The 21,620-nt window shown below is 52.6% G+C and overlaps 1 protein-coding gene across 1 annotated transcript; it reads left to right on the top strand.

Annotated features, from left to right (window-relative positions):
* The first annotated feature begins 8,596 nt into the window (after positions 1 to 8,596).
* On the top strand, positions 8,597 to 20,252 carry HAS1 (hyaluronan synthase 1). The gene is made up of 5 exons (XM_070451609.1): positions 8,597 to 8,817; positions 12,712 to 13,416; positions 14,884 to 15,109; positions 15,863 to 15,995; positions 19,235 to 20,252. Exons 1-5 carry the CDS (start codon positions 8,809 to 8,811, stop codon positions 19,908 to 19,910), a joined length of 1,749 nt encoding a protein of 582 aa, XP_070307710.1. The 5' UTR covers positions 8,597 to 8,808; the 3' UTR covers positions 19,911 to 20,252.
* The last annotated feature ends 1,368 nt before the right edge of the window (positions 20,253 to 21,620 follow it).

The following is a 21,620-nucleotide window of genomic DNA, read 5'->3' as shown; positions in this document are numbered from 1 at the left end:
CTCCCTCAGACCAGGAGTCCTCCTCCTCAGACCCAGGATCCCAGGCCCCCAGCCCTACCTCCCTCGGGACCCAGGATTCACAGGCCCCAGCTTGCCTTCCTCAGCCTGGAGTGTCCCCCAGGTCTGTCCAGTTCTGGGGAACGGGAGCCCGCCTGTTGAGTCTAGCAGTCTCCCCCAGCCCTCTCGGAACACTACTCACCTCCATTATACCAGTCGAGGTCTATCTCCTCCTACTTCACGCAGGACCCAAGCCTAGCCTCCCTCCTCTGACCCAGGATGTCTCCATCCCTCAGGCGTGCCTTTCCTCCCGTTCTGGACCCAGGTCTCTTCGCTCCCTGTTGCGCCTCTCTTACCCCTGCAGGGAGCCAAGGGGCAACTTAATGGTTCCATTTTACACGATCAGACCCAGGGAGCCCAGACCACCAAGGCGCTCCCTCCCTGGGGCCCAGGAGTCCTCCTCCCCATCACCTTCTCGCCCTCAGATCCATGTGTCTCTCCCCTGGGAGGCCTCTCAGCCTTCAGTGGACCAGCAGACTCAAGGACACCCAGACTTTCCTCGGACAGGAGCCCGAGGCCCAGACCCCTCCTCTCGCAGGAGTCCTGGTCTCCCAGTCTCCTCGTCCCTCAGACCAGGTGGTGGCTCTCCCAAGGCCCATGTCACTCCTCTCAGACGCAGGAGTGCTCTCCCCGTCCTCCTGGCCCTCAGACCCAGGAGCCCGTCCCCCAGCCCCTCCTCCCTCAGACCCAGGAGTCCAGGTCCCCATCTCCTCCTCCCTCAGTCCCAGGAGTCCTCCTCCCCCAGCCCCTCCTCCCTCAGACCCAGGAGTCCTCCTCCCCCAGCCCCTCCTCCCTCAGACCTGGAGTCCTCCTCCCCCAGCCCCTCCTCCCTCAGACCCAGGAGTCCTCCTCCCCCAGCCCCTCCTCCCTCAGACCCAGGATCCCAGGCCCCCAGCCCCTCCTCCCTCAGACCCAGGAGTCCTCCTCCCCCAGCCCCTCCTCCCTCAGACCCAGGAGTCCTCCTCCCCCAGCCCCTCCTCCCACAGACCCAGGAGTCCTCCTCCCTCATCTCCTCCTCCCTCAGACCCAGGAGTCCTCCTCCCCCAGCCCTCCTCCCTCAGACCCAGGATCCCAGGCCCCCAGCCCCTCCTCCCTCAGACCCAGGAGTCCTCCTCCCCCAGCCCTTCCTCCCTCAGACCCAGGAGTCCTCCTCCCCCTGTCCCTCCTCCCTCAGACCCAGGAGTCCTCCTCCCCCAGCCCCTCCTCCCTCAGACCCAGGGGTCCAGCCCCCAGCCCCTCCTCCCTCAGACCCAGGAGTCCAGGTCCCCATCTCCTCCTCCCTCAGACCCAGGAGTCCTCCTCCCCCAGCCCCTCCTCCCTCAGTCCCAGGGTCCTCCTCCCCCAGCCCCTCCTCCTCAGACCCAGGAGTCCTCCTCCCCCAGCCCCTCCTCCCTCAGTCCCACGGGTCCTCCTCCCCCCCTCCTCCCTCAGACCCAGGAGTCCTCCTCCCCCATCTCCTCCTCCCTCAGTCCCAGGGGTCCAGCCCCCAGCCCCTCCTCCCTCAGACCCAGGAGTCCTCAGGCCCCCAGCCCCTCCTCCCTCAGACCCAGGAGTCCAGGTCCCCATCTCCTCCTCCCTCAGACCCAGGAGTCCTCCTCCCCCAGCCCCTCCTCCCTCAGACCCAGGAGTCCTCCTCCCCCCCTCCTCCTCAGACCCAGGAGTCCTCCTCCCCCAGCCCCTCCTCCCTCAGTCCCAGGGGTCCAGCCCCCAGCCCCTCCTCCCTCCAGTCCTCCCTCCGGGTGGCCTGTCCACCGGTCTCTGCTGTCCCCAGGCTGCATCCCGCTGACCAGGAAACAGCTCCTCCCAGGCCTCAGTCTCCCATCTCTCAAGATGAGACTCCTCTCTTGTTTTCCTGGAAGAGGAGAGCACTGCTGACCTGGGAAGCCTGGCCCTGTCTGTCTGTCTCCCTCAGGGAGAAGGGTTGGAGCAGAGACAAGCTGTCTGCAGCTGGAGGGAGGGTTACAGGCTGACCGGGTGGCCCTCTCCTCCAGCCTCAGAGGCCCCCCAGCTTCTCCCAAGGGCGGAGGGCGGACCTGCAGCCATCACCCCCTTCCCTCTGCCCTGCCCTCCCCTCCCCCCTCCCAGGATTTCTGGAGAATCTGGAGGCCTAGGCATTGATTTCGGCAGAATTTGGAGGCTTAGGTGTTTCCCAGAACGCGACTGAGCGGAAGGAATGGCCAGCTGAATCAGCTGCAGCCTGTCCAAGGCTCAGCTCAGGGCGCTGGGACCCAGCCCTGGAATTCCTAGAAAGCCATCTGCTTCCGGATTCGGATCCTCACTCATCCTGGGAAGGCTCGTCCAGGGTCCCACCTTCCTGGAAACACCTCCTCCCATCCCTCCAGAGCTGTGGGTAGTTGGGGGTCCTCAGCTCTGGGCTTTCTCCCCACCAACTCCCCACTTTCCCATCTCCCCCCACTCCTCCTCTGCCCTCCTCCTCCTTACCCCCTCTCCCTCCGTCCCCCTCCCTTTTCCCTCCTCTCCTTCCCTCCTGTCCCCTTCCCCCTTTTCCTCCTCTTCTTTCTCTTCCCTTTTAAATTTTTATTTCTTTGACAGCACCCAGAGGCTTGTGCAATGCAGCATCTTAGTTGCCCAACCAGGGGTGGAACTCCAGCCCTTGGCCGTGAAAGCAGGAAGGCCTAACCACTGGGCCACCAGGGAATTCTGTCTTCTTCCTCTTTCCTGCCTCCACCCACCATTCTGACTCTCCATCCCAGTCTCACTCACTCATTCACCCCGTATTTATCCATTCAACACCTGCTACGCAACAGGTAGCAGTCCAGACCTGAGAAAACAGTGTCAGCAACGACGTGAAGATGGCCGTCTATGAGCAGCTGGCATCCCAACAAGGGAGATGCAGGTTATACAGGAAAGAGACTCCATGGACAGGTTATGCTTTATATAGAAGTATATGCTGTGGGAAAAAAGAGAGTTAGAGGGTAGTGAGATTCAGGAGTTCCAGAGTGGGACAGCTTTCCGTATTAAATAGGGTGGTCAGGCTAACCAGCCTCCCTCCCTCCCTCCCTCCCTCCTCCCTCCCTCCCTCCTCCCTCCCTCCCTCCTCCCTCCCCTCCTCCCTCCTCCCTCCCCTCCTCCCTCCTCCCTTCCCCTCCTCCCTCCCCCTCCCCCTCCCTCTCTTCCTTTCTCCTCTGACTCTCAGTGTCTAAATTCTCCCAAAGCACTTCGCTCCCACCCAGGACTCCTTGCAGAGAAGTCATTTGCCTGGACTCAAGCATTTAACCAAACACACTTCTTCGAGTTGCCTCCCTAGGCCCGGCACCCTCCCTAGTTCTGAAAGGAGGGAAATGTAGTCAGAAGGAGCTCAGAAGGAGCTCAGAAGGAGGACTTCCCTGGTGGTTCAGTGGTTAAGACTCTGAGCTGCCAATGTGGGGGGGGGGCCACAGGGGAACTAAGATCCACTAAGATCCCACATGCCCTGCAGTGTGACCAAACTATTAAAATTTAAGAAAAAGCTTCAAAGAAGGAGCTCACGAAATATATTTCTAATGAGCAGTCTTGTTTAAAAACAACTGGACTAGATGATGATCATTTACTTTTATCTAGTTTGTTTCACTTTTTCTATTTTTTATTCGGTGCTCCCATCTCATTTAATGTTTTCCAACTTCTCTGTCTCTTCCCTTTTTTTTTGATGTTGTTCCTCAAGTCTTTATGCAGTAGAAAAGTTTTTGTGTCCATATATATAAATAATATGTATAATATATGTATGTTAGAAAACTTATGAATTTTTACCTAACAAAAAAATTTATGACATTTTGATTCCACTTGTTTGACTTCATATGAATAGATTTTTAATTAAAAAATATGCGAAAAACAAAGAAGGCGCACAGACACAAAGGGTCAGTGTGTCTGCCCCTCACCCCTGCTGTCTGTCTCCCTCTCTCACCCACCCTCAGGGCCTCCCCTCTGGCCTCTGCTCCTCCAGCTCCGCAGGTCCCCGATGCTCCCCCAGACCCGCGGCTGCTGCCTGCATCCCAGCTCACATTCCGTGCTCTTTTCCTCCCAGAGAAGATGCTGACGTGAACCGGCCACGCACACACCCTGGCCAAAAGCCCCTAGTCTCTCCATTGCCTGTGTCCCTCTCAGGCACCCGGAACGGACCCTGTCCCTCCCCTGCTCCCAGCCCTCCCCTGGCTCCCCAGCACCCAGGACAAAGTCCCAACCTCTGAAGCTGGCATTCAAAACCCTGCCCGGGGTGGACTGTGTTATACACCCACCCCTGTGCTTCATCCTTTCAGCTTCCACAACATCAACTCCCAGTACTTTCCTGACTGTCTAGGACATTCCTTGCCTCGGATGCCCTTCTTGTTCCATCTTTCAACCCCCAGCCGCCCTTACCCTAACTCCTCCACACTCAAGGGCTCGGCTCCTCCAGGATATCACTTCCTCCAGGAAGCCCTCCCTGACTCTCCTGCTGGCTTCGTGCATCCTTGCTTGCACTGGTCTGTGATCCTCTGTTTACACAGCTGTCTCCTCCACCAGATTGGCATCTCCTCAAGGGCAGGGCCCAGGTCTGAGTCATTTCTGTGTGCCAGGCATCGCCCAGCTGAGAGCCCAGCCCCACCAGGAGCTGGGGCACAGGAGACGTCCCTCCAGTGAGCACATGCCCTTCCTGCTGCCTTTTCTCTGCTGCGGCCTTATGGTCTCCCCGCTTTCGTTCTTTCCGTCCTGCATTCTGTAAACCACACCCTGAGTTTTTCGATGATGATGGAAATCTTGGGAGGGTCACCGTGGACCCAGGGCAGGGACCTGAGGGCCGCCATTGGAGTGGAGGGTTCTGGGAGAGATGGCTCTTAGTGAGGGGAGCAGGGGGTGGTCTTGCCACTACCAGCCACTGCCCCCTCTGCGAGTGCCCGTTTTATCTGTCCTTGTCTTTTAGCTCTTGTCTTGGCTGTTTCCAGCCTTGGTCATGTCTCCCTGCAAGGAATTCTGGGAGACTGGCCATTTAGGTCTGAAGGAGGAGAGCATTAGGGTCCTGAACTCTTGGATCCTGAGGGAGGAGAAGGCTGGGGTCCTGGACCCCTGAGTCTGAGGAAGAAGGGGCTGAGGGTCTGGACCTCTGGGTCTGAGGGAGGAGGGGCTGGGGGCTGGGGGCCCCGAATCCTGGGTCCTGGGGAAAGACACCATTGAGTTGAAAGTCCTGGTCCCTCCTTCCTCGTCCGCATTCTGGTTTTAGAAACATCTGGTTTTATACAGCTGCTCCACCCGGGCAGGGCGGGGTGGGGGCTGGGCAACCAAATGCCCGGCTTCTGAGTGGAGCCCGGGCTCCCCCCAGCCTCCCTCGTGCTCTGGGCTGGGCTCCCACCGGAGGACCCATCACCCTGGTGTCTGGCGGTGGCCAGGCTCCCGGCAACCACGCCCTGCCCTGGTGAGGGGCGGGGTACCCCGGACTTGGGGCCTGAAGTAGCCTTCTTCTCCCTGACAGCCAGGCTCAAGCAGAGGCCCAACCTGGCCGGGGTTCCCCCACACCCTGCCTGTCCCGGGAAACTCAGGGAGTGAGAACTTGGCACCTTGCAGGGGAAAGCGCCAGAACAGGCGGGGAGAGATGGAGCAGCAGGGAGATAAGAGGACCAGGACCTGGAGACAGAAAAACAGAGACAAACAGTGTGAGAAAGAGAGCGTGAGTCAGAGAGAGAGACACACTCAGAGCCTCGGAGATACAGAGATGCAGAGAGACTTAGAGAGCAGACACACACACACCCAGATGAACAAACAAACAGACGGACAGACGCACGGACACAGAGAAAGGAGAAACAGGCAGCCACTGAGAGGATCCGGGAGAAACAGAAACAATACCTGGGAGACAGGAAAAAAGAAAGAGTTAAGGATCCAGACAGAATCAGAGAGAAGGAGATGGATGTACGCAAGGAGAGACAGCAGCAGAGAGAAACCCACAGAGAATGAGGAAGAGAGAAAGAGAGAAAAAGGATAAGAAAGAGAGACAATAGAATGAAGAAGTCAGGAGGTGCAGAGTCAGAAATTAAGAGACAGAAAGACGCAAACCCAGAGGAAAGCAGGTAGAAATGGACACACACACATACACAGAGGGAGCCATAGGGAGAGACTGGAACACAGAGAGAAAGAATCAGACAGACAGATGGACAGAGAAACAAAGCCAGGGAGAGAGAGACAAAGTGTGAGATTTAGAGAAAGACAGATATAAAGAGACAGGAGATGGTCAGGCACACAGAAACATAATCAGGGTCACAGAGAGATGTTAGCCGTTCATTCTAAGAGGAGCAGAGAGAATTCAGTTCAGTTCAGTCACTCAGTCCTGTCCAACTTTGCGAGCTCATGGACCACAGCACGCCAGGCCTCCCTGTCCATCACCAACTGCCAGAGTTTACTCAAACCCATGTCCATCAAGTCGGTGATGCCATCCAACCATCTCATCCTCTTTCATCCTCTTCTCCTCCTGCCCTCAATCTTTCCCAGCATCAAGGTATTTTCAAATGAGTCAGCTCTTCATATCAGGTGGCCAAAGTATTGGAGTTTCAGCTTCAACATCAGTCCTTCCAATGAATACCCAGGACTGATCTCCCTTAGGATGGACTGGTTGGATGTCCTGGCAGTCCAAGGGACTCTCAAGAGTCTTCTCCAACACCACAGTTCAAAAGCATCAATTCTTTGGTGCTCAGCTTTCTTTATAGTCCAACTCTCACATCCATACACGACCACTGGAAAAACCATAGCCTTGACTAGATGAACCTTTGTTGGCAAAGTAATGTCTCTGCTTTTTAATATGCTGTCTAGGTTGGTCATAACTGTCCTTCCAAGGAGTAAGCGTCTTTTAATTTCATGGCTGCAATCACCATCTGCAGTGATTTTGGAGCCCCAAAAAATAAAGTCTCGCACTGTTTCCACTGTTTCCCCATCTATTTGCCATAAAGTGATGGGACTGGATGCTATGATCTTAGTTTTCTGCATGTTGAGCTTTAAGCCAAACTTTTCACTCTCCTCTTTCACTTTCATCAAGAGGCTCTTTAGTTCTTCACTTTCTGCCAGAAGGGTGGTGTCATCTGCATATCTGAGGTTATCAATATTTCTCCTGGCAATCTTGATTCCAGCTTGTGCTTCATCCAGCCCACCGTTTCTCATGATGTACTCTGCATATAAGTTAAATAAGCAGGGTGACAGTATACAGGCTTGACGTACTCCTTTTCCTATTTGGAACCAGTCTGTTTTTCCCTGTCCAGTTCTAACTGTTGCTTCCTGACCTGCATACAGGTTTCTCAAGAGACAGGTCAGGTGGTCTGGTATTCCCATCTCTTTCAGAATTTTCCACAGTTTATTGTGATCCACACAGTCAAAGGCTTTAGCATAGTCAATAAAGCTGAAATAGATGTTTTTCTGGAATGTTCTTGCTTTTTCGATGATCCATCAGATGTTGAAAATTTGATCTCTGGTTCCTCTGCCTTTTCTAAAAGCAGGCTTGAACATCTGGAAGTTCACTGTTCACGTACTGCTGAAGCCTGGCTTGGAGAATTTTGTGCATTACTTTACTAGCGTGTGAGATGAGTGCAATTGTGCGGTAGTTTGAGCATTCTTTGGCATTGCCTTTCTTTGGGATTGGAATGAAAACTGACCTTTTCCAGTCCTGTGGCCACTGCTGAGTTTTCCAAGTTTGCTGACATATTGAGTGCAGCACTTTCACAGCATCATCTTTCAGGATTTGAAATAGCTCAACTGGAATTCCATCACCTCCAGAGACTTTTTTTTTTTTAAATCATGAAAACAAGGGCATGGAAAAAACATGTATGAGTCTTCTGGTTCTTAGGAATTGGGGATTCAGACTCCCCAGTAATCCCCATTCCACTTCAGCCTGTGCTCTGACTCAGTTGCCCAGACTCCCTGAGGCAGCTGACCCACAACTCAAGAGTTCACCCTGGAGACGCTGGGGAGACAAACCCCAATGCCCCAGCCGCCTCCCCAGACCCTGGCACATAAGCTAGCACCCGTGCGCACACGCACACACACACACACACACACACACACACACAGACATGCACATGCACGTGGATGTGGATCGGAATCAACCAGGCACAGAACGTTCAGACATTCACTCACAGCTCCAGTTCCAGACAGCGACCTCCCAGACCAGCGCAGGCACAGTCACACCCAGCAGCACACACGTGTGTGCATCTCATTCCGTCTGCCAGTGGCCGGGACCAGTCCCCGGGGGAGCCAACATGGGAGAGATTCCAAGGATTCGAGGAGACGGGCGGGCATTGTGTGCTGGGGGTGGGGGGATAAAGGGGGCACGCGAGGGGGGCTGGGGGTGGGGGGAAGAGAGAGAAATGGGGGAGAGAGGGGGAGAGAGGTGTGAGGAGAGACAGAGGAAGTGGGGAGAACGAAAGGGATGGATGAGAAGTCCAGAAATAGAGGGAAGAGATGGGGGCAGAGAGAGAGCAGGAGAAACGGAGGGGAGAGACGGGGCCAGGAGTGGGAGTGATGGGGGTGATGCGCGGCTTCGGGGGGAGAGGGAAGGGGAGCGAGGATGGGGGAGCTGGACGGGGAGGTCCATCTGGTATAGGGGGGCGGGGTGATGGCGGGAAGCGGGTGTGGCTGCCGGACTCTGGGCCGTGACCTCAGAGCCCCTGGCCCAGCTCAGCCCTGACGTCAGCCCCTCCTCCCGCCCCCGCCCGCCCGGCTCTTCAAATCTCCCCCGAGCTCAAGGGGCAGCAGGGAGACTCGGGAGCAGCCAGCGGGCGAGGAGAGGCCGCCGGAGCCGCAGCGATGACACAGGTGCGTGCTGGAGTGTGCGTGGGCACGCGTGAGGCTGCGGCGGGCGGGAGGCCTCCCCGCGCGTTTGTGAGCACGTGTGCTCCTGTGCGCGACAGCGGCCCTGTGAGTCTGTGTGCCGTCTGGCCTGAATGCATGTCAGATCCGACCTGCCTGTAAGTCCGTGTGGGTCCGTGTGCCCCGGAGCAGCAAAGAGCTGTCTTTGCGCCACACGTGGTCTAGAATTCTATTTTCTTGTGTTGGGCAAATATTAAGGTGGACCAAATGAAATCGCCCATCTCTGGTCGCTTTTGACTGGTGAAAATGGCAATTTCCTATGGTTCAATCTCAACTGTTAACCTTTTTTTTCCTGACCTTGCCAGGGGTGTCTGTCTGTGTCTGTGCGTGTGTGTGTTTGTGTGAGTTTGCTGGTGGTGGTGTTCTTACCTGAAGAGCGTGTGTGTTTGTATGTGTTTGCTGGTGGTGGTGTTCTTATCTGAAGGGCACATGTCCCTGAGTTCACCTGTGTGGCTGTCAGTGGAGGGGGTCTCCGGATCACTAAATTCTACGGGCAGGTGTTTGGGGTCATCTTGTCTGGGTTGTGTGTCCATGGTGACGTGTGACTGTGACTGTTGTTGGGGTTAGGATTCTCCAGACGCCCACCTGTCCCTGGGATCCTCACCATGAACTAGCCCATCCCCAGGAACTCAGGCACAGTTAGGTTTGGGGCAAAGGGTTTCAGAAGGAAGATTCCAGAAGAAATAATAACAGTGGTTAATACTGAGCAATTACTAGCACCAGGCTAAAAGCTGTAACTTAACTCTGTCCTAGAGAAACATTAAACAAGCCACAGACATCATTTAAAATTTTCTAGTAGCCACATTAAAAAGGAAAAAGAAACAGGTGTGATTAATTTTAATAATAAAATTTTCTTTAACCCATGGTATCAGGAGTCAGCAAACGTTTTCTGTACCAGGCCAGACAGTCAATATTCGGGGTTTTGAGGACCATATGGTCCCCATTGTAACTACACAAACTTTGGCATAGTGAGGAAGCAGCGGTAGACAATATGGAACCAGATGTGTGTGGTGTGCCAAGGAAACGATGTTAAGAACGATAACATTTGAATTTCATATAATCTTCTTTATTCCTTTATTTTTATTGAATGAAGTATAATTGATTTACAGGGCTTCCCAGGTGGCTCAGTGGTAAAGAATCTGCTTGCCAATGCAGGAGACGCAGGTTCCATCCCTGGGTCGGGAAGATCCCCTGGAGAAGGAAATGATGACCTGCTCCAGTATTCTTGTCTGGGAAATCCCACGGACAGAAGAGCCTGGCTACAGTCCACAGGGGTCACAAAAGAGTCAGACATGACTTAGTGACTAAACAACAAGAAATTGATTTACAATGTCATGTTAGTTTCAGGTGTTCAGCAAAGTGATTCAATTATGTGTGTGTATATATATATATATATATATATATATATATATGCTCTTTCAGATTCTTTTCCCATGTAGGTTATTATAAAATATTGTGAAGTTCCCTGTGCTATACAGTAGGTCCTTGTTGTTTATCTGTTTTATACATAACTAGTGTGTGTATTCATATAATTTTCATGTCCCACAAAATATAATTCTTATTTTGACTTTTTTCAACCTTCTAAAAACATAAAATCTAATCTTAGCTTGCCAGGCTGTAGTGAAGAAGGAGGCAGGCATTTGGTCCAAGAGGCCGTAGGGGGCCAACTCCCTGCTATATATATCAAAAAATTATCATTTCAGTACAAACACATGAATGCGATGTTTTACTTTCTTTTTTCCGCACTCAGGCTTCCCAATCGAGATGTGTAGCACATCTCACGCAGATGCTATATTTTCACTGGAGATGCTTGATCTGCAGTTTTAGATTTCATAACATTTAGTTGAAAAAGAAGCTTCACAGATCCTACTTGTTCCAAACATGTGTAAAAGTCTTCCAATAACTGAATTAAGGATCTGTTTTTAAATTTATTTTTGTTTTTAAAAATACTTATCTATTTATTTTTGGTTGTGTCAGGTCTGAGTTGCTGCACACGGGCTTCTCCCGAGTTGTGGCACAGTCAGCCCACGCAGGCTTAGTTCCCCGACCAGGGATCAAACCCTTGTCCTCTGCATTGGAAGGTGGATTCTTAATCACTGGTCCACCGGGGAAGTCCCAGTTTCTGAATCCAAACATTTAAATTGCATACAATTAAAAATTCAGTTCCTCAGTGGTACCCGCTGCAGTTCAAGCAGACGGTAGCGACAGGTGGCCCATGGGGCACGAATTGGACCATGCAGATCTATAGCTTTAGTGATTCATTTAACTCATAATAAGCCCAAGAGTTTCGAACTGGTGACAGAGGGAGAAGGCAACTGAGCGTAGAGGATGGTGGAGCCAGAGACTGGAGCCTGAGTGACCCTGGATGAGAGAACACAGCCCCCTGGGTCTCAGTTTCCTCATCTGTAACAGGAAGCGTTAACAGTATTCACCTTACCAGGGCTCGGCATGTGGAAGGGGCTAAACCCCCACTTTACAGACAAGCAAACAGAGGCACCTCCTTCCCTTCGATTATGAGCTCTGCCAGTCATGGGTACTGGGCATCTGGCCCTGCCAGCCACTCCTCCTGGCTAATCAGTCCTTGGCTTTGCCATCTCTATAGTGGTGGCAGGAAAGATTATCTGTCCCCTCAGCCTACCCCCTGGGGTGCTGCTGAGGAGTAAAGCCAATATATAAGGTTGTGGCTGAGTGACTGGATTCTTAGGGTTCAAATCTTGGCTTCTCTGACACATTTGTGGTGGCCAAAGGGAAAGAGAGGTGGCGGAGGGAAGAGTTGAGAATTTGGGATTAGCGGCTGCAAACTGTCATATATAGAATAAACCACAAGGTACAGTCCAGGACACTGTATTCAATATTCTGTGATAAATTATAATGGAAAAGAATATATGTGTGTAACTGAATCACTGCTTTACAGCAGAAATTAACACAACATTGTAAATCAACTAAACTTCAATAAAGACAGTTTTTAATGCAACACCCCCCCCCCCCCCAAAGAAAACACAGAAGGCTTGACTTCTCTGCTTTCCAGGCAGACCTTGGGCAGGTCGCTGCACCTCTATGTGACTCAGTTGCCTCACCTGTAAAAGGGGGATGGGACTTCCCAGGGGGCTCAGTGGTAAAGAATCCACCAGCCAACCCAGGAGACACAGGAGACACAAGTTCAGTCCCTGGGTTGGGAAGATGCCTTGAAGAAGGAAATAGCAACCTTCGCCAGTATTCTTGCCTGGGAAATCCCATGGACAGAGGAGACTGAAGGGGTAGAGTCCATGGGGTCACAAAGAGTTGAACATAACTGAAGCGACTTAGTGCACGCGCGCGCGTGTGCGCGCGCGCGCACACACACACACACACACACACACACACACAATAACAGTACCCACCTCAGAGGGCTGTTTCGAGGATTCAAATAAGTTAGCTTCTGTAAAACGTTTAAAGGGCATTGCATTCTTCTCTGAGATGTGTATTTTCATCACTATTATCTTAACACTAAGAAAGCTTTGTGAGATGAATCATTTTCCCTGCCACTAAGGAGGCAGGGAGCCCCTGTTAATTCAGCTGTGACACTCCACTGAGTGTAATCCTGGTGGATTTTAAGGCTGTTAAAAACGTGGGCGGGGGGGCGGGGAATAGCATCAGAAGTAGCGTAAGCAGGTATTCAGCCTTGATAACTGTTTGCCACGTTTACTTTCATGAATGAAAGTAACTTTGCAGTACCCAGGGGATTCTCTTTCTGAAAAGGGGATGTGACCGTTGGCCTGGAAACAAAAGCCAGGAGGGCTTCCCTTCCCAGAGAGCATTTAAGGACTCCCCCCCCCTCCCCGCCCCTTTCTCTTCCCGAAGGACGTGCCCAAGCCCAGCCAGGCAGCCCGTCACTGCTCCGGCCTGGTCCGCCGGGTGCTGACCATCACCTTTGCGCTGCTAATCCTGGGCCTCATGACCTGGGCCTACGCCGCCGGCGTGCCGCTGGCCTCCGATCGCTACGGCCTCCTGGCCTTCGGCCTCTACGGGGCCTTCCTCTCGGCGCACCTGGTGGCGCAGAGCCTCTTCGCCTACCTGGAGCACCGGCGGGTGGCGGCGGCGGCGCGGCGCGCGGCGGCGCGGGGGCCCCCGGAGGCGGCCACAGCGCGCAGCGTGGCGCTCACCATCTCGGCATACCAGGAGGACCCCGCGTATCTGCGCCAGTGCCTGGTGTCGGCCCGAGCCCTGGTGTACCCGCGCGCGCGCCTGCGCGTCCTCATGGTGGTGGACGGCAACCGCGCCGAGGACCTGTACATGGTCGACATGTTCCGCGAGGTCTTCGCCGACGAGGACCCCGCCACCTACGTGTGGGACGGTAACTATCACCAGCCCTGGGAGCCGGCGGCGGCGGGCGCGGCGGGCGAGGGAGCCTACCGCGAGGTGGAGGCCGAGGACCCCGGGCGCCTGGCGGTGGAGGCGCTGGTGAAGACGCGCCGGTGCGTGTGCGTGGCGCAGCGCTGGGGCGGCAAGCGCGAAGTCATGTACACGGCCTTCAAGGCGCTCGGCGACTCGGTGGACTACGTGCAGGTGAGTGGGAGGCGCCCCCGCCGCCTCTGTGACCCGGACACCCCCATCCCACTTCCCTCGGATCCTTCATTCAACCTACAGATTGGTGTGAACCTCTCTGCTTCCTTTATTCATTCATCCATTCTTTCCTTCCTTCCACATTCATATTCCCGTTTATCCATTCAACCATTAGGGAGATTACTCATTCGTTTTGCTCATTCATTTGTCCATTCAGGGAAGAGATTTCTTCCTTCTTTCCTTCCTTTTTCATTCATTCATCCATTTGATGCAGAAACTCTCATTAACCCACTCATCCATCCATTTATCCATCCATTCAACATAAAGATTCATTTACCCCAGAATGTCTCTGTCCTTCTTTCTCTTCCTTCTTTCATTGTATCTTTTCTTCATTCATTCATCTCATCATCCACTACAGAGATCATTCATTCCTTTATTTATTCATCCATTCAGTGTAGAGGTTTCATCTTTTCTTCATCCAAGGTAGAAATTCTTTCTTTCACTCATTCTTTCATGCATCCATCTATCCATCCAGTATGGAGATCATTCATTCATTTACTCATTCACTTAAATTAAGTCATTAAATGTAGAGATTGGTTCATTCTGTTTCTTCATTCATTCAGTGTTGAGATTCTTTTGTTTATCCATCCATTTACTTATCAGTACAGAGATTTATTTGTTTATTTCATCATTCATTCATCCATTCAATGCAGTAATTCATTCATTAATGCATTGAAATAGTTGTTTTTTTTACCACCGCATAACAAATTTCCACACATTTGGCAGCTTGAAACAAAACACATTTATTATTATCTCATAGTTTCCATGGGTTAGGAGTCTGGGCAAAGCTTAACTGGATCTCCTGTTGAGGGTGTCATCAGGTTGCAGTCATTGTGTCAGTTGGAACTGGGTCTTATCAAAGGTTCTGGGGCCCATTCCAAGCTCATATGTTTGTTGGCAGAATTTGTTCTTTTGCAACCATAGAACTCATAGCAGCTTGCCTTGTCATGACCAGCAAGAATCTGACTTCTAGACCCTCTCTTAAAGGGCTCGCCTGATTAGGTCAGGCCCACCCAGGATACTCTCCCTTTGATTAATTTAAAGCCAACAGATTAGGAACCTTAATTACACTGCAAAACCCCTTCACCATTTCCAAATGAGGGAATACAGTTATGGGAGTTCTGTATCATCACTTTGGCTATTGGCCATATACTATAGGTTAAAAGCAAGTTACAGATCTTGCCCACACACCAGAGGGTATTTTACAAGAGCATGGGTGTGTGTGGGGGTGGGTGGTCATCTTAAAATGTGATAAGACATTGAACATGACTAAAAAACTCAAGCTATGTTCAGATTGGCTGCAGAGTGAGTGTCTGAGTTGGTTCTCATCCCATGGGGATCAAGGATGGTCCCTCAATTGCCAGCCCTGTGCAAGGATCTCGCCTGAACTTTGGCCCTTCCATTTGTCAGGTCTGTGACTCAGACACAAGGCTGGACCCCATGGCGTTGCTGGAGCTGGTGCGGGTGCTGGACGAGGACCCCCGCGTAGGGGCTGTTGGGGGCGATGTACGGATCCTGAACCCCCTGGACTCCTGGGTCAGCTTCCTAAGCAGCCTGCGGTACTGGGTGGCCTTCAATGTGGAGCGGGCTTGTCAGAGCTACTTCCACTGTGTGTCCTGCATCAGTGGGCCCCTAGGTGAGCAGGGGCAGGGCTGGGAGGGCCATGGATGGGGTGGAGAAGGAAGGGAGAAGAGGAGGCAGATGGGTTGAAGATGGGATTGAGACTGGAGACAAAGATGGGGCTGGGGCAGGAACTGGGGACAGGGGTAAGATTGGAAGCTGGAGGTGGGGATGGTGTCTGGTGGTAGGAATGGTCTGGAGAAAGCGTGTGGATAGCGATTGGACTGTGGCTGGGTGAAGATTGGGGAAGGGGATAAGATGGGTTTGGAACTTAACAACACTGTTGGTGCTAGGCTTGAGGCTGGAGATGGGTTTTTTGGATGCGGATGAGTAGGTGGTGGAGCTAAGAATGATACCAGATTGGGGATGGGTTTGCAGTCAGAGTGGCTATGGGTCAGGGATGGGATTGGGGCAAGTTTGGGATGAGTGTGGGGTTGAGGAAGGAGGTGAGATTGAGAACAGGATTGCGACTGGAGTTGTCATTGGAGACGGGCTTAAGAATGGGATTGAGATGGTTAACTGGGCTGGAGGGCTTTCCATGATGGTCCAGTGGCTAAGACTCCATCATCCCAAGGCAGGGGACCCAGCTTCCATCCCTGGTGGGGGAACTAGATCCCACATGCCACAACAAAGTCCTAGAGAAGCTGAATAAATAAATAAAAATAAATATTTAGAGAAAGGATGGGGTTGGAATTGGAGATGAGTTGGGCTGGGGATGGTGCTGGCAACAGCAGCGACTGAGGCTCCTGTGTGCCCTTCCCCCACCCAGGCCTATACAGGAACAACCTCCTGCAGCAGTTCCTCGAGGCCTGGTATAACCAGAAGTTCCTGGGCACCCACTGCACCTTTGGGGATGACCGTCACCTCACCAACCGCATGCTCAGCATGGGCTATGCCACCAAGTAAGCTGAGGGCACTGGGTGCTTGGGTGTGTGCAGGGGCCGATGAGTATCTCAGCAGATGTGTGTGTGCTGCTGCTGCTGCTAAGTCACTTCAGTCGTGTCCGACTCTGTGCGACCCCATGGACAGCAGCCCACCAGGCTCCTCTGTCCCTGGGATTCTCTAGGCAAGAATACTGGAGTGGATTGCCATTTCCTTCTCCATTGCATGCATGCATGCTAAGTCGCTTCAGTCATGTCCGACTCTGTGTGGCCCGATGGACTGCAGCCCACCAGGCTCCTCCGTCCACGGGATTCTGTAGGCAAGAATACTGGAGTGGGTTGCCATTGCCTTCTCCAGTGTGTGTGTTGAGGATACTCCAAACTTAAAGTAAATCATAGGACATTGGGGTCTCTCTAGCAAGATTTCAGAGGAGACAGAAAGAAACCATGAGGAACAGAAGGGGCACTTGCATTGAATCATGAGCTATAGTGTTGGCCAAAAAGTTCATCTGGGTTTTTCCTAACATGTTACCAGTGAACTTTTTGGCCAATCCAACGCACCAAATGAGACACTAGAGGAGAGTGGAAGATACCATAGGGGCAGGGGTGGCCTTTACAGGGAACCATGTGACCCAGTGGACTCTACCAAGTAGGGTGAAGTGAGGGTGGGAATTCCACCTAGAAGATACAACATGAAATTGGGCAAGATGGCTCCACCACCGAGAGCACAGGCTCCTCAGTCTGTGGAAAGAGAAAGACATCAACAGAGTGGGATCAACTAGTTAGAGAGAGAAGATTCACGTGGGAGAGGAGGGGAGCGCCTAAACCCCAATAAGTGCTTCAGGAAGAAGGGATGTACCTGAAGGGGATTCATGGCTAGACCAGGTGACATACAGGCGAAAGATATTTCTACAAAGTTAGACCAGTGACAGTGCCAGAGAGAACTTGGGGTATACCGAGGGAACCCAATACCTTTATGCACTTGACAAATATTGTTCAAGTGCCTCCCATGTTTTCAGCACTGGGGATGCAGCAGCAAACAAAAGAACTGCAAATTCATGCTTACACTGATTGCAGAGATAGACAGTAAGTAAAATATAGAAGTAGGAAATACAGCATATTAGAGAATGATGCATGATGGTGAAGGCTCTTGACAGTCCCTTGGTCTGCAAGGATATCAAACCAGTCCATCCTAAAGGAAATTGGTCCTGAATATTCATTGGAAGGACTGATGCTGAAGCTGAAGGTCCAATACTTTGGACACTTGCTGCGAAGAGCCAACTCATTGGAAAAGACCCTGGGGTTGGGAAAGATCCAAGGCAGGAGGAGAGGGGGATAACAGAGGATGAGATGGTTGGATGGCATCACCGACTCAATGGATATGAGTTTGAGAAAACTCTGGCAGATAGTGGAGGGCAGGGAAGCCTGGCGTGCTGCAATCCATGGGGTTGCAGAGTGTCGGACACGTCTAGCAACTGCACAACAGCACATGCTAAGGTAACATATAAAGCCAGGAAGGTGGATTGAAGTTTCCAGGCAGGGAGTGAAACGATAAATTAGGGTAAGATAGGAATGGAGACTGAAAGTAGATCAGCTGGACCAATAGCAAGGGAGAGAGCATCAGGAGAGGACAGAGAGTTCACGGGGTGGAGGGTCCACTCAGGAAAGCCTCCATGGTCAAGAATCCGGAACTAAGGAGAGGGGGCCACTAGTGGTTTTGAGGAGAAGGGTAGCATGCTGTTGTAACAGGATCCCTCCCAGCTGTTTTGAGTACGGATTGAGGGAGGAAGAGGATTACCACGGGGGTCACTGAGGATGCCAGCTGGCACAGGGGAAGGAGACTGGACACTGTCAAATAATGCCCCTGGGGACAGAATGGTTTAATCCCTCCTAACAAGCTGACTGCTGGAGGCCACCTCATGACGTCTCACATAAATGATTCTAGCTTTGTGGGGACTTGGCTGGAAACCTGGGAGGGATTGATTAGTAATGTCTGCCAGGGCCACAGGAAGGGAACTTAATGGTTCCCTTGAGAAGCTCTCAGGCCCGGGCTACCCCGAATAGGAACCATGCCTGGCTCCTTCCTCACCCTGAGGTCTGCCAATAACAGTATTCGTAATAGATTAGTGATAGTATTAGTAATAGTGTCATCCATCGCAATGATATTAGTAATGCCGAGTTACATTAGTCATAGTAAAAATAGTCGTAATAGCCACCATCAGTTGAGCAAGTACAATATACTGGTCTTAAGCACTTGGCATTTAATCCTCCTTCAACCCTCATCTATTAGGTAGGAAACGTTGTTGATCCCATTTTACATATGAGAATGAGACAGGCTGGGACCTGGGACCTTTACTGCAGTGCATGCACCTAAACAAATGCCTCCTCCAGTAACAAAATACAAAGAAACTGTAAGGGACTAAAAGTAACCCTCACGCATGTGCAGCTGGGGCAACTTATGAACAATGAGATACAAAACGGCCAAAACTCAACTGCCATTTCTGAGGTGTAGGGAGCAAAAGCGGGGTACCGGGCCTGATCCCTGCACAGTACACCACCAAGAGGGTGGGCAGACCACCAAAACTACCCCTTCACCTGATCTACTGATCCGTTCCTACCCTCATCCCATTTAAGGGACCAGCGCCTCACCAGCCCCATAGGGGAGGGAGCAAGCAAAGGAACCTGTTACTTGCAGCAGGAGTCCCAGTAAAGGCTTCCCTGAATTCCTCCACTGGCATTTTAATCAATTCCTGTTGCATAAAGAGGGGTGTCCCAGGTGGCACAGTGGTAAAGAATCCACCTGCCAGTATGGCAGACACAAGAGATGTGGGGTTGATCCCTGGGTCGGAAAGATCCCCTGGAGAAGGAAATGGCAACCCACTCCAGTATTCTTGCCTGGAGGATCTCATTCATGGACAGAGGAGTCTGGTGGGCTACGGTCAATGGGGTCCCAAAGAGCACACACACTTGGATAAAAAGTCCAGGGACCCAGGTGGGTATCAAAACCCCTGAGGTCCAGAAAGAGAAGAAAGAAAGAATGGTTCAGTCCTGTCTGATTCTTTGCGACCCCATGGACTGTAGCCCACCAGGCTCCTCTGTCCATGGGATTCTCCAGGCAAGAATACTGGAGTGGGTTGCCATTTCCTTCTCCAAGAGAGGCTGAGCACACGTGCCCCAGGGGCCGTTCCTGGCTCTGATCTGTCCCCGTGGGCTCCAAGGAGAGCCGCGCCAACAGCCCCCGTCTCTTCCCTCCCTCCCAGGTACACCTCGCGGTCGCGCTGCTACTCGGAGACGCCGTCGTCCTTCCTGCGCTGGCTGAGCCAGCAGACGCGCTGGTCCAAGTCGTACTTCCGCGAGTGGCTGTACAACGCGCTCTGGTGGCACCGGCACCACGCGTGGATGACCTACGAGGCGGTGGTCTCGGGGCTCTTCCCCTTCTTCGTGGCGGCCACGGTGCTGCGGCTCTTCTACGCGGGCCGCCCCTGGGCGCTGCTCTGGGTGCTGCTGTGCGTGCAGGGCGTGGCGCTGGCCAAGGCGGCCTTCGCGGCCTGGCTGCGGGGCTGCCTGCGGATGCTGCTGCTCTCGCTCTACGCGCCGCTCTACATGGGCGGCCTCCTGCCGGCCAAGTTCCTGGCGCTGGCCACCATGAACCAGAGCGGCTGGGGCACGTCGGGCCGCCGCAAGCTGGCCGCCAACTACGTGCCCGTGCTGCCCCTGGCCCTCTGGGCACTGCTGCTGCTCGGGGGCCTGGTGCGCAGCGTGGTCCACGAGGCCCGGGCCGACTGGAGCGGGCCCTCCCGGGCGGCCGAGGCCCGGCACCTGGCCGCGGGCGCCGGCGCTTACGTGGGCTACTGGGCCGTCATGCTGACCCTCTACTGGGTGGGCGTGCGGAGGCTCTGCCGGCGGCGGGCGGGGGGCTACCGCGTCCAGGTGTGAGGCTGGGTGCACCGGACGCTGGCTCCGGGGGCGGCCAGAGGGGACTTAGCGGGGTTCCCGGAGCCACATACTTGCTGGTGACCCCCTGGGCCTCAGTGGCCCTCCTCTGTGAAGTGAGGGGCTCGACCCAAGACTTCTCAGCCTGGACTCTTTTCGGGGGGCGGGCTGGGATTTCTGGGTCTCTTGGGAGGGGTATTTATTGATCAGGGTGTGGACTTTTAGGGGCAGGGCGAAAGGGGTCCCCATAGGCTGTCCTGGGGCCCCTGATTTCTCTGTTCTTATTTAACCTTATTTGTACTGTGTATTAGAATATAATAAAGAATTTTATTTATTTTCTTCTCAGCCTACTCTCCATTTTTTTTTTTTTTTTTTTTTCCAGAACTAAGCCGGGGGTTGGGGGGCGCTGCATGATTGAGAACTGAGGGCTCCTGGCTGGGTCTTGGGGCTTCCCAGGTGGCACAGCGATAAAGAATCTGCCTGTCAATGAAGGGCGACTCAGGAGACAGGTTCGATCCCTGGGTTTGGAAAGTCCCTTGCAGAAGGAAAGGGCAACCTGCTCCAGTATTCTTGCCTGGAAAATTCCATGGACAGAGGAACCTGTTTGAAACTAGACAGAATACCCTCCTTCCTTTTAGCCTGGATGCCCTCTTTGGAAAACAGGGATAGGAATGCCGTGGGATGGGGCTGTTTTGTTTTTTGTTTTTTTTTTGGCTGCATTGGGTCTTAGTTGTGGCACACAGGATCTTCACTGCATCATGCAGGATCTTTCACTGCAGTGGATGGGCTCCAGAGCATGTGGGCTTGGTTTCTGCAGCTTACAGGCCTAGTTGCTCCCTGGCATGTGGGATCTTAGTTCCCTGACCAAGGATCGAACCTGTATTCCCTGCACTGCAAGGCAGATTCTTAACCACTGGACCACCAAGGAAGTCCCGGGATGGGGTTGTTTTGAAGGTGGAATTTCTCAACTCCTCATTCAGGTACTATGGAGCACCTACTATGTGCTGGACACTGTCATTTCACTTCAGTCATTCTTTGATTCAGTTAGTCAACCACAAAACAAACATTTACCAAGTTCCTATTCAATTCCACACACATTGTCAGGTTTGCAAATACAGAAGCTATTAAGAGTCTGAGTCTGCTTTCCAGAAACTCCTATTCCATTAAGCAAAGATGGTGTTATCCTTAGTTAAGGGTTCTCAGGAACATAATCCATTAGTCCTTGGTAGCGCAGATGGTAAAGAATCTGCCTGCAATGCAGGAGACCTGAATTTGATCCCCGAGTCGGGAGGATCCCCTGGAAAAGGGAATGGCAACCCACTCCAGTATTCTTGTCCGGAGAATTCCATGGACAGACCACGGGGTCCCAAAGAGTGGAACACAACTGAGCAACTAACAGGCACATAATAGTCTGTATCTCTTAATCCCCTGTGCCTTGAGGGTGCAGATTTTTCTGTTCTGATTTCTTCATTGTTGTGTTTACAGTGCCTTGAAAATGCCTCACATATAATAAACGCTGTTTATTTTCTGATTGAATATTTTCTGACTGAAATGAATCAGTGAAAGGGAACATACTGGTGAAGAACACTATGAGGGAGCTTACCTTTTAGGTGGGGAAGCCACAAAACCAAATTAAAAAATAAGTTTACATCAGGTCTGAGTGAATGCTGTGTGCAAGCTAAAATAGGGGGATGTCGAGATTTTCCAGGCTAC

This window comes from Odocoileus virginianus, chromosome 20 (genome assembly GCF_023699985.2).
Source record: "Odocoileus virginianus isolate 20LAN1187 ecotype Illinois chromosome 20, Ovbor_1.2, whole genome shotgun sequence".
Classification (NCBI taxonomy): Eukaryota; Metazoa; Chordata; class Mammalia; order Artiodactyla; family Cervidae; genus Odocoileus; species Odocoileus virginianus.
Note: the sequence above shows the minus strand (reverse complement) of the source record. Positions and strands in the feature narration are given on the sequence as shown.

Coding starts and splice junctions, on each gene's coding strand:
- HAS1 (XM_070451609.1), top strand. Junction 13,417..14,883: donor ACTCGGTGGACTACGTGCAG/GTGAGTGGGAGG, acceptor TCCATTTGTCAG/GTCTGTGACTCAGACACAAG. Junction 15,110..15,862: donor CTGCATCAGTGGGCCCCTAG/GTGAGCAGGGGC, acceptor TCCCCCACCCAG/GCCTATACAGGAACAACCTC.